General features: G+C 39.9%; 1 protein-coding gene across 2 annotated transcripts in view; it reads right to left on the reverse strand.

The window, feature by feature from the left end:
* Window positions 1-793: 793 nt before the first annotated feature.
* Window positions 794-16,819, reverse strand: part of Qser1 (glutamine and serine rich 1) — a 43,107-nt gene continuing 27,081 nt past the window's right edge. Inside the window, exons 7-11 of one of the 2 annotated variants that reach the window (XM_032903837.1) lie at window positions 12,866-13,003; window positions 11,242-11,339; window positions 8,419-8,571; window positions 6,243-6,338; window positions 794-4,741 (exon numbers count right to left, since the gene is read on the reverse strand). In XM_032903837.1, coding sequence (XP_032759728.1) covers window positions 4,601-4,741; window positions 6,243-6,338; window positions 8,419-8,571; window positions 11,242-11,339; window positions 12,866-13,003 — 626 coding nt within the window. In that variant the 3' untranslated portion in view covers window positions 794-4,600. The remainder of the gene's footprint in view (window positions 4,742-6,242; window positions 6,339-8,418; window positions 8,572-11,241; window positions 11,340-12,865; window positions 13,004-16,819) is intronic. The other variant, XM_032903838.1, reaches the window with a different exon arrangement.

A 16,819-nucleotide genomic window follows, 5' to 3' on the forward strand; every position in this document is an offset into this window, starting at 1 on the left:
CAATTTCCAGTCAGTAGGGCAGAGTTAGGGGTATTTACAGGATCTTGAAGTACTTTGGCAGGTAAGTGATTTGAGTTTTTGACCACAGTGTTTGTGTATGTCTTGCATGCCTGGAGTCTGTGATGGTCAGAAGAGGGTGTCAGATCCCTGGGGATTAGATTTATGGATGAGTGTGAGCTACCACGTGGGCTCTGGCAATCAAATGCAGATCCCCTACAAGAACATGCATCTTTCTAGCACTTGTAAGGCTTTTTCTGAGTAAGGGGATGAAAAACCAGTGTTTTGTTTTGTTTTGTTTTTAAATTTGAATTATTCTGTTATAAAGCTTTGCCTAGAGGTATATTTTTTCATATAATTTATTTTTATTTTACGTGCATTGCTATTTTGCCTGCATGCATGTGTGAAGGTATTGGATCCCTTGGAACTACAGTTACAGTTGTCAGCCACCATGTGGTTGTTGGGAATTGAACCCAGGTCCTCTAGAAGAGCAGGCAGCCAGTGTTAACTTCTGTGCCATCTCTCCAGCCCCCAATCAGTGTTTTTAATAGCCTGAATTAAGAGACTAAATGTTGACAATAACTTCACTTGAAATACTCGGGTTTCGGGTTAGATGTGGTCTCACTATGCGGCCTTAAGTTGCCTCCAGCTGCTTCCAAGTGCTGGCACTGCACACCCTAGTCTGCTAATACTATATGTATCTCCAAGAATATGAACACGACGTGTAGCTTTCAGTTATACAGTACCTGTCTCTTTCAATTCTTAAAAGAGAAACAAAAAATTCAAACACATTCTGTTTTTGTTTAAAAAAAGTGTTTTCACTTTAATGATCTGAGTTAGTAACAAATATACAAAATTGTCTTCACCTCTCCATACATGGTATAATGGACCAATGGAAAATTCTGGACTACTACAAATGCAGGTTTTTGTATCCTTAGCCTTAGTTGTTTTTCAAGAGGTAATTTCCAAAAACATGCACTTGTGAACACAGATGTCAAGAGCTGTGTGTCCGAGTAATGCATCTCCTGGGCTACTTCACTGTACTTGAAAAGCATTTTTGTGAAACTAAACATTTAAAACACTAAGCTTTGTTACCTACACCTGAAACACAGCTATCTCAGTAACCCCCACACTGATCTCACTGGGGATGCAGTGCAGAGGGAACTGTGAGGAAACCGGGAAGGAGACCCTTCCTCCAACCACTCATCTGAGGCAGTGACGGACACCCACAAAAACAGAAACAGCTGTACAGCTGTATCTTTAGAGCTGCAGGTTGGCGTTTATCTGCCAAGGAAAGTAAACAGTAAATTAATAAAAAACAATTAGCTTAAAAATGTGAAGCTTTGAAAATAGCCCTAATGGATAACCCCATCTATAAAATTTCAAGTTTTAGAAATTTAAATAAATTTAGAACTTTGAAAAATAGGAAAATTTATTAAACATTTTAAAACGATTAATATCTATCTTACCAATATTTTCAATTTGGCAAAACCATAGGAAAATGGATAGTTTCTAGTTCAACTTACTGTGATAAATCACGATAAATTTAGATTTATTAGGGATCAAGTAGTAACTAGGTTATATCAAAATGGCAAGGAGGCCCCTTTGGCAACCAGTTTTCTGGGGTATCAACAGAGAATAACTTTTACATGAAATTACCCCAGATATCTTGTGTGCTTGAGGGATGAGGGTTGGGGAGGGAACCCAGGGCCTCAGACATCCTAGCCAAGTGTAAAGCACTGAGCTACAACCCCCAACCCTCCAGATCTCTCCAGGCAGGAGACTCCAATCTTTCTTGACATTTTCCTAGCTTAAGTCAACGTGTGCTTCACCTCTTTGTCTACAACCTAACTGTTTTCGTATATCATACATTTCAGATTCCCTGGTGAACACTAACCGACTAAACATTTATTTAGCTTCTTATAGAGAATAAAGGACATGAGATAATCCTACTTTCCTCTAAGGCCTGAGGCTGATTATTTCCTACTATAAGAATAAATGGGAGGTGAAATGCATCTAAACAGCAGGGTCTCGAGGGAGGAGGATCACAGGACCTGGTCTTCTCTACGTGAAATGGCTTACGCAGGACTGCAGCTGTGAACAGGCAGAGGGCGACTGCAGCTCTCAAGAAGTGGAAAGCCAGACATGGTGGCTCACGCCTAGGGTCCCGATATTCTGGGGGCTGAGACAGGTGGGTGCCATGAATTTGGAGCCAACTCCTAAACAGTGAGTTCTAGACCAGCCTGGGCTAGGGTGTGAGGCCCTGCTTTAAACTACAAAAACAATAAAGAAATGGGTATTTCTTATAAGATTAACCTTAAGAGATTTATTCATGAAAAGGTTCAAACATGTACCTTATATTTAATTCAAGATGAAGGTAAAGGCATAGAGGTGTGTCAGCTCCACATTGGAAAGATATTGTGTCCAGGGCCAATGCTGTCAGATGGAATACGGCTGCGTCCGCTCTCCTCGGCTTATAAAATGAAGCCCCATCATTCTCTTGCCAACAGCATCGCCATTACATAAAATAAGCCTAACAGGTTGCTTCTGTTCTCAAAGTAGGTTTTTAAAAAACCTTCAAAAATGGAACATTTGACCCTGGAGAGAATTCCCATGACTTGGTACCACTGAGTCAAGCAGCAGGCAAAAATGCTAAGGATATTGCTTTTAATAAGACAATCACCAGAAATAAATATGTAAGCCTAACTCGGATATTCATTTTCATTGACAGTGTTCATTTTTAAACCAAGTGGCATGTTAACTTCAACTCTTGTCAGCTTACTGAAGCTTTAAGTGTAAGAATTGTCTGTTCTCAAAAGTCAAGACAACAGGTTTGTCCATGTAAGCATGTCTTATTTGGGCACTGGACAGTAACACTGCTTTCTAGATAGGGAGTAAGGCACTAAATGGTGGTAAAATAAACAAAGGTTTGATGATTTACAACTGCTCCAGAATCCTAAAAAAGGTGACCGTTCAGAATGACACTTCTAAATCTTCCCAAAAAGGCATCCTGTTGGCAACAAAAATAAACAACACAAGGTCATGTTGAACCTAATACATTCACTGTTTCAGCTAAACCACTTGAAATTCTATCAAACTTAAGAAAGCTACACTAGTGTGCTTACGGGTTAAAGGCACCGAAGGAGAACCCCACTTCCAGTTCTGAAGGCTGTGTGGAACACTGCATACGGCCTGATCATCTGTGTGTGTATATGTAGAGCTGTGTGCAACACTGCATACAGCCTGATCATCTGTGTGTGTATATGTATATGTAGAGCTGTGTGGAACACTGCATACAGCCTGATCATCTGTGTGTGTATATGTAGAGCTGTGTGGAACACTGCATACAGCCTGATCATCTGTGTATGTGTGTGTTTATGTAGAGCTGTGTGGAACACTGCATACAGCCTGATCATCTGTGTATGTGGGGACATGACTTTTGCAGAAGCTGGCTCTCTTATTCCACAGTGTGGGTCTTGGAACTCAGGTTTTCTCGCTTGGCTGCAAGCGCCTATACCCACTGGGCTACCAAGCTGCATCAGTAGTTAATTTTGGGAGTGGGGAGTACTGGGGGACAATGTCTCAGTGTGTAGCTCTGACTGTCCTGGAGCTCAGTATGTAGACCAGGTTGGCCTGAACTCAAGAGATCTGACTGCCTTGCCTCCCAAGCGCTGGGATTAAAGGCATGAACTGCTATGTCTGGCAATAGTTAATTTTTATGTTGACAAATCAATTATAAATCAAGTGCTAGATTGGTAAGAAATTTATTTTATGAAATATGAAAGTAAATGCAGTGTTTCACACAGTCCTACTTATAAAGCTAAACTAATACTAGCACCGAATGAATATTCTATGGCAAAAGGGTATGAACAAAAATTTCCCCTTCCAGACAGAATCTACAATGTAAATGACATGTACCCACACAGGGTCTACTGAGAACAATGAAGTACAGATTGAACAACTAAAACCACATTTTCTTGTGAAAAATACAACTATTAGTAAAATAAAATGTACAATTGAAAAATTTCCAAAGGAAAAACACACTATAAACAAAAATACTTTTCTTTGAAATAGGGAAAATAGTAAGTTACTTTTTTTCCATCACAATGTAACTCGACACAAAGCAGTCACAGAATTGCACAGTTCCACACCTTTTCCCGGACATGTTAAAGGAGTCCATAGGGCAGAGTGCAGCGTCTGAGCTTCCTGCTTAAACTGAAGACATTTGTATACGAGAGGCCACACAGCAGATCACCTTCCACAGCGTACAGTACTTTGTGCACTGTGGCCAGACATGAACGCTCTCTGCTGCTTCTTCACTTCTGACACGTCATGGGGGAAAGTCAGATCACCTGAATGTTATTTCTCTAGCAGTAAAATTATTCTTAGTGCACGCTTCATCAATTGACAGAAGATGTGTGTGAAATGTTACAGTCACCCACAGTTTACAGAATAGAAAAACCATTCATTAGGATAAAAGGACTGCTTCTGTGGCAGCATCACTGTCTGGTCACAGTTCCCCTCTGCCAGAGGACTGGATGATCTGTGACAATGGCCTTCCACACTTCATTAGTGCTATAAAAAGGTGGACTCTGTGGAAATGTTAGGGACATTTCTGTTGTACATGATTTAGAAGTTCTCCAAATTTTTCAAATAGGTCCTCCACCCACTTTACATTTTTCATACAAAGTTGAACAATTTCTTCCTGTCCTAAATCTTCATTTTTTTTCTGTACAGATGATATCTAAAATAAAAAAATAAATTGTTGCATTAATTTACACATACCACTTTAAACTTAAATCCTTTCTAAAGCCTTACAAACACACAGTTTTTGTTTTTGTTTTGAAATGAGACAGGCCCTTACTATGTAGTCTTGGCTAGCCCAGAACTCACTATATAGACTGGGATTTGAATTCACAGTGATCCTCCTGAGTGCTGCGTTTAGAGCCATGACCCAGCCTTTCAATTGATCAGTTTCACTCACCTTCTCCCAGCCACAGCAAATGATATTTTTTATTCAGGTAAGTTTGGATAAGACCAATTCCTGTTATTTTGGTTCCACAGGGCAGAGTAAAAGTCTTGGTAAAGTGCTTCATGCCTTATTTTATTTTGCTTTTCAAGACAAGGTTTCTCTATGTCGTCCTGGCTGTTCTGGAACTAGCTCTGTAGACCAGGCTGGCCTCAAACTCAAGAGATCCTCCTGCCTCTGCCTCCCAAGTGCTGTGATTAAAGGCATGTGCCACCAGCTACCCAGCTGCTTCATGATTTCGAATTACCTTCCAATTGTCTTAAAAGCCAATAACAAATACTATTTTATATAAAGGGTGTTTGCCTGAATGCACATATATGCACCCACCCATATACCTAATGCCTATAGAAGCCATAAGAGGGTATCTGAGTCCTTGGAACTCGGGCTACAGATGGTTGTGAACCACCATATGAGTGCTATAGAGCCCAGGTCCTCTTTTAGAGCAGCCAATGTACTAAACCACTGAGGGAGCTATGTCTCTAGCACCCCCTAAATGACAAATACTGATGTGAACGCTAACTCATATCACTGTCAAAAGAGCCAACACAAGTTGCATCCACCATCTTTGCTTCCTCCTTTAGACTTAGGAACATCTGTTTGTCTGAGGCTGTTGCCTAGCATATCAGGTATAGTCCTGCTAATTTAAACTGAGTCATAAAACTAACGCTATGAGGCTGGAGAAGGCTCAGCAGTTGAGAGCAGTTACTGCTCTTGAAGACCTGGTTGGTTTCCACCATCTATGTGGTGGCTTACAACTGTCTGTACTCTGGTTCCAGAGGCTCTAATGCCCTCTTCTGACCTCTGAAAACTACAATCACGCACAGTCATGCATACAGGTGAACACATAGAATAAAAAAATTTAAATGCGTGCGTGCACGTACACGTACACGTACACGTACACGTACACGTACACACACACACACACACACACACACACACACACACACTTTACACTACACTGGTTAGAAGAGGTGTTAGTGAGCCAGGCCACGGTGATGAACACCTTTAGTCCCAGCACTTGGGAGACAGAGCCAGGCAGATCTCTGAGTTTAAGGCTAGTCTGGTCTATAGAGTGAGTTCCAGGACAGCTAGGGCTACACAGAAAAACCCTGTCTTGAAAAAAACAAACAACATCAACAACAAACCCAAACAAGCAAAACAAACACATTTTCAGAAAAACATGTTATTTCATTTTAAATAAATAAAAAGAAATTACCTCGTTCTTACAAATCAGATAAACATGGTATTTATAATGATGGAGTGAATGATATAACGAATATAACTGTATTTTCTCAGGATCAACAGCAAATTCCTAAAACAGAAAGATGGTCACAGGTACCTTCATGCAACATCAGAGGTAATTACACAAGAACCTGAAAAATGTCTTATATGGCGAGGTATGAGGCTGTATTCATACACATAGGAGCCTAAATTTAAATTATATTTTAGTCCCTCTTTATCATGTTATGAGTACATGCCATTTGAAAAAACAAATTAGCATTATAAAAAATCTAAATAGAAACATTTTAGATAGCAAGAGTGGAGGTGCTGCTTGCTTTATCCTCCTGCTGAGTCAGGGTCTCCCTCTGCAGCTCTGGCTGGCCTAGGTCTCAGGTCTGCCTGTCTCCCCAGTGCCAGAATTGTAGGACCTCTATCTCTTTCTTAAAACAGGTTCCATGAAGTTGAGGCTGGCTTTGAACCCATGATCCTCCTGCCATTTACCTCCCAACATTACATGCACCTCACACAGGATTTTTTTTATCCTCCAACTTGGCTAACTTTGTGTTTATTATGTGTTTATCATTGCATCCCTATCCACTGAATAGAAATTATATGAAAACATGGAGTTTTACTAGCTTTTACTATGGTATCTCTAATGCTCTGATTTATTCCACTGTCTTTCATTATGTATATAGGTGTGATGGAACCATCTCTCTAGCACTCCAGTACTTAGAACTGTATTTGGTACACTGTAAATACACAAAGGATTTTGTTGTAGTTGTCTTAGACAGTTAATGGGGGTCTATCTCTTCTTTGCATAAAGTAAATAATTTTAAATTAAGCGTGATGGCATATGCTTTTAGTCTTGATACTCCAGAAGCAGATGAGTTTAAAGCCAACCTGGTTTATACACCAAGTCAGGCCATCATAGTGAGACCTTGTCTCAAAAACAGAGAAGAGAAGTGGGGGTCCGGGGAAGAGAGAAAAATAAAAATTACCAGGTTTTTGTTTTTAAAGATTTATTTAAGCTGTCTTCAGACCTTCAGACACACCAGAAGAGGGCATCAGATCCCATTACAGATGGTTGTAAGCCACCATGTGATTGCTGGGAATTGAACTCAGGACCTCTGGAAGAGGGGTCAGTGCTCCTAACCACTGAGCCATCTCTCCAGACCCCATAGTTTTCTGAGACAGGATCACTATGTAGTCCTGGGTGTCCTACAACTTACAGAGCTCTCATTGCCCTTCTCTGGATTAAAAGCATGTGACACCATGTCCACTGGCACTCTGGATTTTTCTTAAGAACAATTTTGTGGTAACTACATACTTTGTGCTCTTGTGAATATATTTCTAGTTCTTGTTTGTTTTTTCTGAGACATATAGGACAGGCTACCCTCGATACTGCTCTGTAGCTTGAAGCTGTCCTCAAACTCCTCATCTTTCTACCTGACAAGTTCTGGGATTCAGGCATGCACCACCAACATATACAAAATAAGTTGAGACATGATTTCTTATGTAGCCTTGGCTGTCCTCAAACTCAAGAGACCCACCTGCTTCTGCCTCCTGAGTGCTGGGATTAAAGGCATGTGCCACCCTCACCGAGCTGAGAATACAATTTTTATGTGAAATCATTATACTGAAAAGATTGCAATAATGTATACTGTGGAGATGAACAAATGCCATTTTAGTGACTTTAGAAGTATATTAATATTCAATCTTATAGTGTATAGTCACGCATATACAAGTGCTTCCAAATTCTGTATACATGACTTTGAATAGGTAAAAAAACCCCATCAATTTTCATGTTTACTTCTCTATAATGAATACACATATTTCAAAGTATGTTGCATGTAAATATTTTAATGAATTAAAAATTAGTTTAAAACTACATATAAACACATAAACTTACACATCAGATAGTTTCCCTTATTACTCTATTTTATAAATTCTGTAAAAAAAAAATTTCTGTGAATATTCACTATTTGCCAAGTATAATAACTTCAGGCATATATACATGGAAGACAAACAACAGTGCCTGCTCCTGAGACCACACCACTTATCCTCCCCCAAAGTGCTGACCCTTTATGATAACACACTTGCTTATTTCAATGGTTTTATAGGATCCGTGTTAACTGGAAAAGGTATTCACTTATTAAGCACTACATTCTTACCTGTGCAGACTTAGTGGTTGTTTTAGAAGTCCTTAGAGTTTTCTTATTATAAGCTTTGCCATTCATTTTGATTTTAGAAATAGCAGATCCTCCACTCTTTGCTTTAGAGTCTCGAGTAATAATTGTCAGTTCAGGAAAACTTTCCAAAGCATTCTTTAAAATAACAAAGGATAATAAATGACATCAGAAGAAAACTAATCTGAATTCAGCTATTCAAAACTTATATACACACAAGCACACACATATATCCCTTCCTTGAATCTGGGCTAATAATGTGTCCTAATTTTTTGAGCAACAGTACACCATGCTGAAGGAACCCTGAATTATTATTAGTAATCCCTCTCTGACTGGAAAGTAAAAACATATGTGTTCTTCAAAGCCCTTGTGACTAAGACCTTGAACCAGCTACAGTGAGCCATCAGACTCTAAATGAAGATGTGGACAGATAGCAAGAATAATGGCTGTGTTTCCTGTCTTACTTTTCTCGCTTTCTTGTCCTGCATAGAAAAGAGCTTGTGGGATAAGATCCCGAACCAGAGTTTGAGAGTGTGCTCTCCACAGACAGGGAGCCAGCACTGATGATGCAGTGGCCACATGGCAGAACCAGTCCTGGTCTAGTCTGATGTTAGTGCCCTCACTTGCTGGATAAGGCTCTGTGGCGTGAAAAGCTGCACACAGTAACAGAATAAACCCCGAGGACAAACATGATGACTGACCAGTTTCCTAAAACTCGATTTAGCTAGAATAGCATGAGTTATTATGACAGTAAGGGGTAAAAATGCTGTTACATGTATGATTCAGGATGTAATTTAATTTTCATTGTTCTATTCCAGACTGACACTTTTTACAAACTGTGAACCTGAAAACAGTACATTTTAAAAACTAAAATTTTTCTTAGTTCTAAGTATAACAGGGAAATGAAATTTGATAAACATAGTAAAACTTTTGGCGTATCTACTGAAGAACTACCATCAATTTCTACCTCACATTACTTGTGCTTTTATCACATACATAGGCACTCTGCACTTAAAAAATACCCCCGCTTAAATAATTCTGGATCTAGAATTGTCAATCACAACAAATGAAATTTCAAGACTGTAAACAGACTATAAATTATATTTTCCAATGAGAATACAATGCTAAAATCCTTCAGGGTAGAGACAGAGCACCACCAACATTAGAAGCTTTAGGACCTACTCTAAAATTATAGCATTGGGATTGGAGAGATATGTCAGTGGTTAAATACTCTACTCTTGCAGGGGACCAGGGCTGGTTCCTAGAATCCACATGAAGGCTTACAATTGTTTGTAATTACAGTTCTGGTGGGGCTGGATGCTGTTTCTGACCCCTGAGGGCACTGCATGCCTGTGGTGCACTTACATGCATGTAGATAAGACACGCATAAACACAAGGGTTAAATAAATCTAAATGAAAAAGGCACCAAGTTTATGATAGCAAGTGGGGCTAAGTATTTTTTCATTCCTTTATTTGGGGGTTGTATAGAGCATTGAACCTGGCTAATGTGTTTCAGGCAAGCATTCTAATGCTCACTGAACTATATGCCCCACTTCCACATTTCTCTTGTTTAGTCTTTCTTTTCTTTTCTTTTAATATAGGATCCTATTATGTAGGCCAACTTGGCCTGGAACTTATGGTCATCTTCCTGCCTCAACCTCAAGAATGCTGAACTTATAGATATGATCTACCATGTTCTCATGGTGCTAATTGTTTCTAAAAGAAACATTTTTCTTGGTCTTCTATTTGAAGCATTTCAAGTAATATTTAACAGGGCTGGAGAGGTGGTTCAGCGGTTAAGAGCACTGATTATTCTAGAGGTCCTGAGTTCAATTCCCAGCAACCACACGGTGGCTCACAACCATCTGTAATGGGATTAGATACCATCCTCTCGTGTGTCTGAAGAGAGCAACTGTGTACTCACATATATAAGATAAATAAATCTTAAACAAAATTAGCTTTTTTCACAAATGTATGTAATCACCATCAATGACGACAATAACAAACTCTGCTGAAGGAGACATAACAGATAGTTCACAATGTTACACATTAAATAGGAGGCCTGGGAAGTTTTCTAGACCGAGTAGCTTTTATGATAAATTTTCTGAGTTCAGATTACCTTTCAGTTCCATACTGCAAGTAACAAAAATACCAACTTACATTGCTAAATCACCTTCCAAGTGTTGAGATTATAGGTATGTTCCTACACACCCAGCTAATGTACACAAACAAGGGTGTTCCTGAATGTTATCTGTATTGCATATGCAGCAGAAGAGGGCACTGGATTCCTGAGACTGGATCACAGATGGTTGTGAGCCACCATGTGTGTAGGTGCTGGGAATCCAACCTGGGTCCACTGGAGAGCAGTGGGTGCTCTCATCTGCTGAGTCATCTCTCCATTCCAAAATGTGTACACTTTTAGAAATTATATGAGGACTGCACACACATTTTGCACAAAGTACATGTAAATAAAACACTAATCCACACACAGAAAATAAAAATTTGTCTTTGGAAAATATAAAAACATAAAAGAAACATAAGACTTGAATATGACAGTTTAAGAAAACACTTTTGGGAAACAGAAAAAATTATAGGAGGCACATTACATATAAATAACTGAAAATGAATTTAAACATAAATACACAAACAAGAAGCTAAAAATATGCTGAACAGACTTATGATGCATAAACTAATCTTGTTATATTTTCAAAAATTACCAAAGTAAGAGTGACTCAGTTAGCTCCTCGTTCTATTCCGTTGAGACTGACTACTCTGAAGCCTGCCAAAGACATCACTAACAGGAAATACCTTGAACGGCTGGTCCAAATGAAGATTCACAAGCAGTCTTTTCCGGTTATCATTCAGCATGCCATCTATTTTTTTCATATGTGGTAAAAGAAGCTCATCTGAAATAATAATTTATTTAATGAGATAAGCAATCAACATAAATGTTTGTAACATGCTCCTTTTGAGGGGGAACCTCAAACAACCTGTACATTAGAGGACATTAAATGTGATGGCTTATGTATAATAAAGCTTTTAAGAAGTAGGCATTTAATTAAGCTGGAGGTGGTGGCACACACCTTTAATCCCAGCATGTGCAGGCAGAGGCAGGAAGATCTCTGAGTTTGAGGACAGCCAGGGCTACACTGAGAAACCCTGTCTCTAAACAAACAAACAGCATTCACCTTTCAGAACAAAGGTCAGCCTGCACACTCAGTTTATCAAATGAGCAAGGAAGCAGCATCAACATTACACAGCATAGCATCTGTTGCCTGCTTTTTCTTTCTTTTTTCGGAGGGACAAGTTTTTATTACATAGCCAGCTCTGACTGGTACAGAACTGGTATAGATCAGGTGAATATACCAGGTGAGCATTGATCCACTTGTTCCTGCCTCTCAAACGCTGGGATTAAATATGTGCACCACCGTGCCTAGTCCCTTATCTCAACTAAAACAAAAGAATGAGCACTAGGAGGATGATTAACTCCTCTAAATCTCATTTATTATCCAACAAAAGTAATGCTACAAAATACAAACTTGTTTAACATTCTAAGTTATCGAGTATGAATAAGACTTGTTTTTCTGGCTAGTACTGGAGATGGAACCAGGGCCTTGCACACACTGGTAAAGTATGTACCTTATCATTAATTACAACCCCACTCAAAGATTTGGTTTGTTTGACACTGGGTCTCGCTATGTAATTCTAGCTGGCCTAGAATTCAGACACATCTGCCTTTGACTCCTGAATGCTGTGATTAAAGGTGTGTACTTCACTAAAATCTGGAGCAAAGAAAAAGTAGGGGAAGAAAAACAATTGTAACCCATTGTCAGAAATGAGTCAGAATGGTTATGTTAGAAAAGGGGAGAGTAACAGTATGACAGAAACAAATTAATCATTTTTGGTGACATATTAAATAGTTGGGGTTATCAAACTGTTAATTTACCAGCACAATATTTGCATACATTACATATACCACAATATATAAATAAACAACAGGTAAGCATTGGGGGAAAATGTCAAGTATGGTGGCATACACAGAGATCCCCATGCCTCTGCGACTCAAATGCTAAGATTACAGTAATGCGCCAATCCCATTTAATTCTGCGGTCTTGCCACTGAATTTAAGTGAAATTTTATACATGCAAAGGCTATGTTTGCATTAAAAGTTTAGTATATGTTACTAGAGTTCTTTAATAATTTTAATTATAAAGAAGGCCAAGCATGGTAGTGCACACCTTTAGTCCCAGCACTTGCAAGGCAGAGGCCTGGGGATCTGTGAGTTCCAGGCTAGCCTTGTCTATACAATGAGACATTGTCTTAAAACAAACACAAAACTCCAAGAACAAACAACAAAATAAAACAAAAGAGACAACAGTGAGAAAATTTATTTAAACAAAATTTTTTGAATGAGCTTCTTAGCAGGTCATACCGTTGCTCTTTTCTAGGGCTTGCATGGTGTCAGGATCCAGAGCAATGCTGACGAGCAACTCCATGTAACTCTTGAAAGTTTCCTTCATTGCTCTTGTGTTTAGAAAACGGGTGACAGAGGGAGCTGGAGGCTCAAAGCCTAGGATGAATAAGAGACGGGACACTAATTTTTTTCCCTTTCTGACTATTGTAACATTGTTTTTCATAATTGGTAGCCTATAAACAAGACTGAAGACAAATATTTCTTCTAATTTAATTCATTCTGATTCTTTGTTTACAGACAATTCAGGCAGGGTGGGAAAGATGGCTCAGTCAGTAAAGTGTTGGCGATCCGAATTCAGATCTCCAATTACCCACATTATTTCATGTGAGTACACTGTAGCTGTCTTCAGACACACCAGCAGACAGCATCAGATCCCATTACAGATGGTTGTGAGCCACCATGTGATTGCTGGGATTTGAACTCAGGACCTCTGGAAGAGCAGTCAGTGCTCTTAACCACTGAGCCATCTCTCCAGCCACCCACTTACCCACATTAAAAAGCCAAGAATGGCACACACTTTTGTTTCTTTTTCAAGACATGGTTTCTCTATGTAACAGCCTTGGCTGTCCTCAAACTCAATTTGTAGATCAGGATGGAGCTGAACTCACAGAGATCCACCTGCCTTTGCCTCCCAGGAGCTGGGATTAAAAGCATGCACCACCATGCCTGGCATGGCACATACTTTTAGTCCTACCACTGGGAAGGTAGAGACAGGAGGGCCCTTGGAAACTTGCTGGCCAGCCATTCTTGCCCAATCATTAGGCTCCAGGTTCAAATGGAAGACCCTGCCTCAGAAAAGAAAAAGGTGATGAGGAAGGAAGGAAGGCACTGACAGCAACCTCTGCCTTATATACATGTATGTGCATCAACACACACACATGCAAGCACACCCAGGCACAGACAGACAAAAACATTCCAGATGAGTGGGACTGTGGTGATGCACACCTGCAATCCCTGCAGTTAGTATGTGAGGCAGGAAGATCAGGAGTTCAGGGTCATCAACAGCAATGTGCCATGTTTGAGGCTAGCCTGGTACACATAACACTCACACTCATGGCAGAGCTTGTTTTGCTCTGTGACGCAGGGTTTTGCACTTAGCAGTCTTCAAAAGCATTCACCTCCCACGTGCTGAGATTATAGGTATGGGTCAGCAGGCCAGCACTGTGGCACTGTAATACAGAACAAAGCCTAGACAAGCAGCCTTCTAGAACAGAGCCTTGCTAGTGGTGGAGTTAAGAATGAATAGTGTTCAAGCTTGGGCATATAAAAAGCTTCCCACCTAACTGTGAGGCCTGGCACCACAGGAGCATTTGACACATGCCAGGTGAGAGCCAGTTTCTCTTTTGTCCTGGCTGGAATCTCAGTGATGTCTCTATGTCTAGTAAGAAAGCCAGGAGTTGGCATAGTGATGGGAGGCAGAGGTAGGAGGAGCTCTGTGAGTTCAAGACCAACTTGGGCTACATTAAATTGCCCAGCAGCTAAGGTTACACAGAGAGGCTCTTGTTTCAAGAAACCAGATTAAACAAAACACTACATGACATGCACAAAAACAGATATTTTTTAATTCCTTTGTGTTTGTTTTTCAGAGAGGGTTTCTCTGTGTTACAGCCCTGGCTGCCCTGGATTCACTTTGTAGAGCAGGCTGGCCTCGAACTCAGAGATCTCCATGCCTCTGCCTCCCAAGTGCTGGGATTAAATAGGGTGCATCACCACATCCGACTCTCTTTATTTCTACACTTAAAATCATTACAGAATTCTAGTGACATGTACTAATTTTAGATGCAAACATAGCCTATGCACATTAAATTCTATCTAAGACTGCAGGATTAAATGGGATTGGTGGCACATGACTGGATCCCAGTACTCAGGAGGCCTCTTAGAGGCACAAGGATTAAGAGTTCAATAAAGGCCAGGACTGGAGAGATAGCTCAGCAGTTAAGGGCACTGGATGCTCTTCCAGAGAACTTGGCTGGACCTGGAATTCTAAGAAAAAACTGATGCCCTATTCTGGCCTCTGTGGGCAGGAGTCCCAAATGGGGCACATATACATAAATACAAGCAAAATAGTCATACCTAGAAAATGAAAATAAGTCTTAAAATAAGGCCAAAACTAGGAACTGGAGAGATGGCTCAGTGATTAAGAACATATATGTTCCTGGGGAGGATGCAATTTTGATTCATAGCACCCATGGTGAGGCGATCACAGCTGCCTGTAACTCCAATTCCAGGGGATTCAACGTACCCATTTGACCTCTGCAAGCACTGTACTCAAATGCACAAAATCCACATTTCCACAAACATGGACAAGACAGACAGACAGACACACACCACATAATTAACAAGTTAAGAAATGTCTGTTAGTTCTAAGTAGTGAGAACCCTGACTCCAAAATGAAAACCAGGCTAGGCATGGTGGCTCGCACCCTAGCACTTTGAGGGCAAAGGCAGGTTGGTCTGGACATACAGCAAGTAGTAAGTACACATAGAGAGCCACTGCTATCTGGTAAGATCCTGTCTCAAAATCGAAAACAAACGAAAACCCTAAAACCTTGCGGCATTTATGAATGATAAGATGTAGCTGGTTCCAGGTAAAATGTGGAACCTAGAAAACCCGTACTCACCACTGCAAGCTGAGCGGCTTCACAGCATTTGAAGGCTCCTGGATGACAAGCAGTGGGGACACTACTAAATTATTTCCCGTATCAATGACTGAACTCAGGGTCCCAGGCATGTCAGACAAATCTACTACTAAGCCACACCCCAATCCTAAATGCTACTTTTTAAATATTCTAAAATAAAACGGGACCTAAATATAAAACTCTTAAGAAGAAAAGTTCAAATGTTGATGCCCATGGATTTGATTTTAACCAAAACAAAACACAAGAAACAGAATCAGTAATTTGGGCTTCATCATAATATAAAACATTTAAAAAGACACCATATAGTATGGGAATTAATACTTTAAAATTATGCATATAATACAAGTTTAAAGCTCAGACTATAGCCAGTTGAAGTGAGGCACACACTAATATCAGCATTGAGGAGATAGAGGCAGGGGCATCAGGAATTCAAAGTCATCTTGAACTGTATAGAATTGGGAGCTACAGAGACCCTATCTCAAAAAACAAATTCAACCCAGAGACAAAAATCAAGACATCCTAAATTTAGCCACAAAAGGACAAGGAACCATTCCAATAATAAGCTACTAATGGAGCCTGGTGGTTGTGGCATACACCTTTAATCCCAGCACTTGGGAGGTAGAGGTAGGATCTGTGTTCAAGACCAGCCTGCTCTACAGAGGGAACTGACTCCCAATGTTCTCCCCTGACTTGACGTATGCCACAGCATACGTACACTTACACATGCACGCATACATGCAAGTATACATACAAACTCTACAAGTGAAAATAAAATAAAATTACCAGCATTTAAACCCATATTATAGGTGTCACGCTGCTTAACTAGTGACACCTAGTGGTAAACCATGTTACTTATGCTAGAAAACTGTTCCTTTTTAACCTGAGTGTATAATTACAAATTAAGAACCCAAGTCCCCCTAAGCAGTAAGTAATTAACTGCAAAAAGCACAAATAAGGCTTTAAATATATATACTGGGCAGTGAACTTCCTTATAATACTAATACATATGCTTCTACCTTGAATGTTTAATTCACAGCTATCTTGTATGTGTACACATATTACAGTTTGTTGCAGCACGCATCTACAGGTCAGAGGACAACTAACAACAACAAAAATCACACACACCCTTAATCCAAGCACTCAGGATGCAAAGGCAGGAGGACTTCTGTGAGTTCCAGGCATCCAGGACTACTTAGGGAGATTCTGTCAGAAAACAAAGCATCGGTTTTGCTTCTTACATTCGTTTCCACTACTTGGGTTCTGATGTCATTTTT

This window comes from Rattus rattus, chromosome 5 (genome assembly GCF_011064425.1).
Source record: "Rattus rattus isolate New Zealand chromosome 5, Rrattus_CSIRO_v1, whole genome shotgun sequence".
NCBI classification, from domain to species: Eukaryota; Metazoa; Chordata; class Mammalia; order Rodentia; family Muridae; genus Rattus; species Rattus rattus.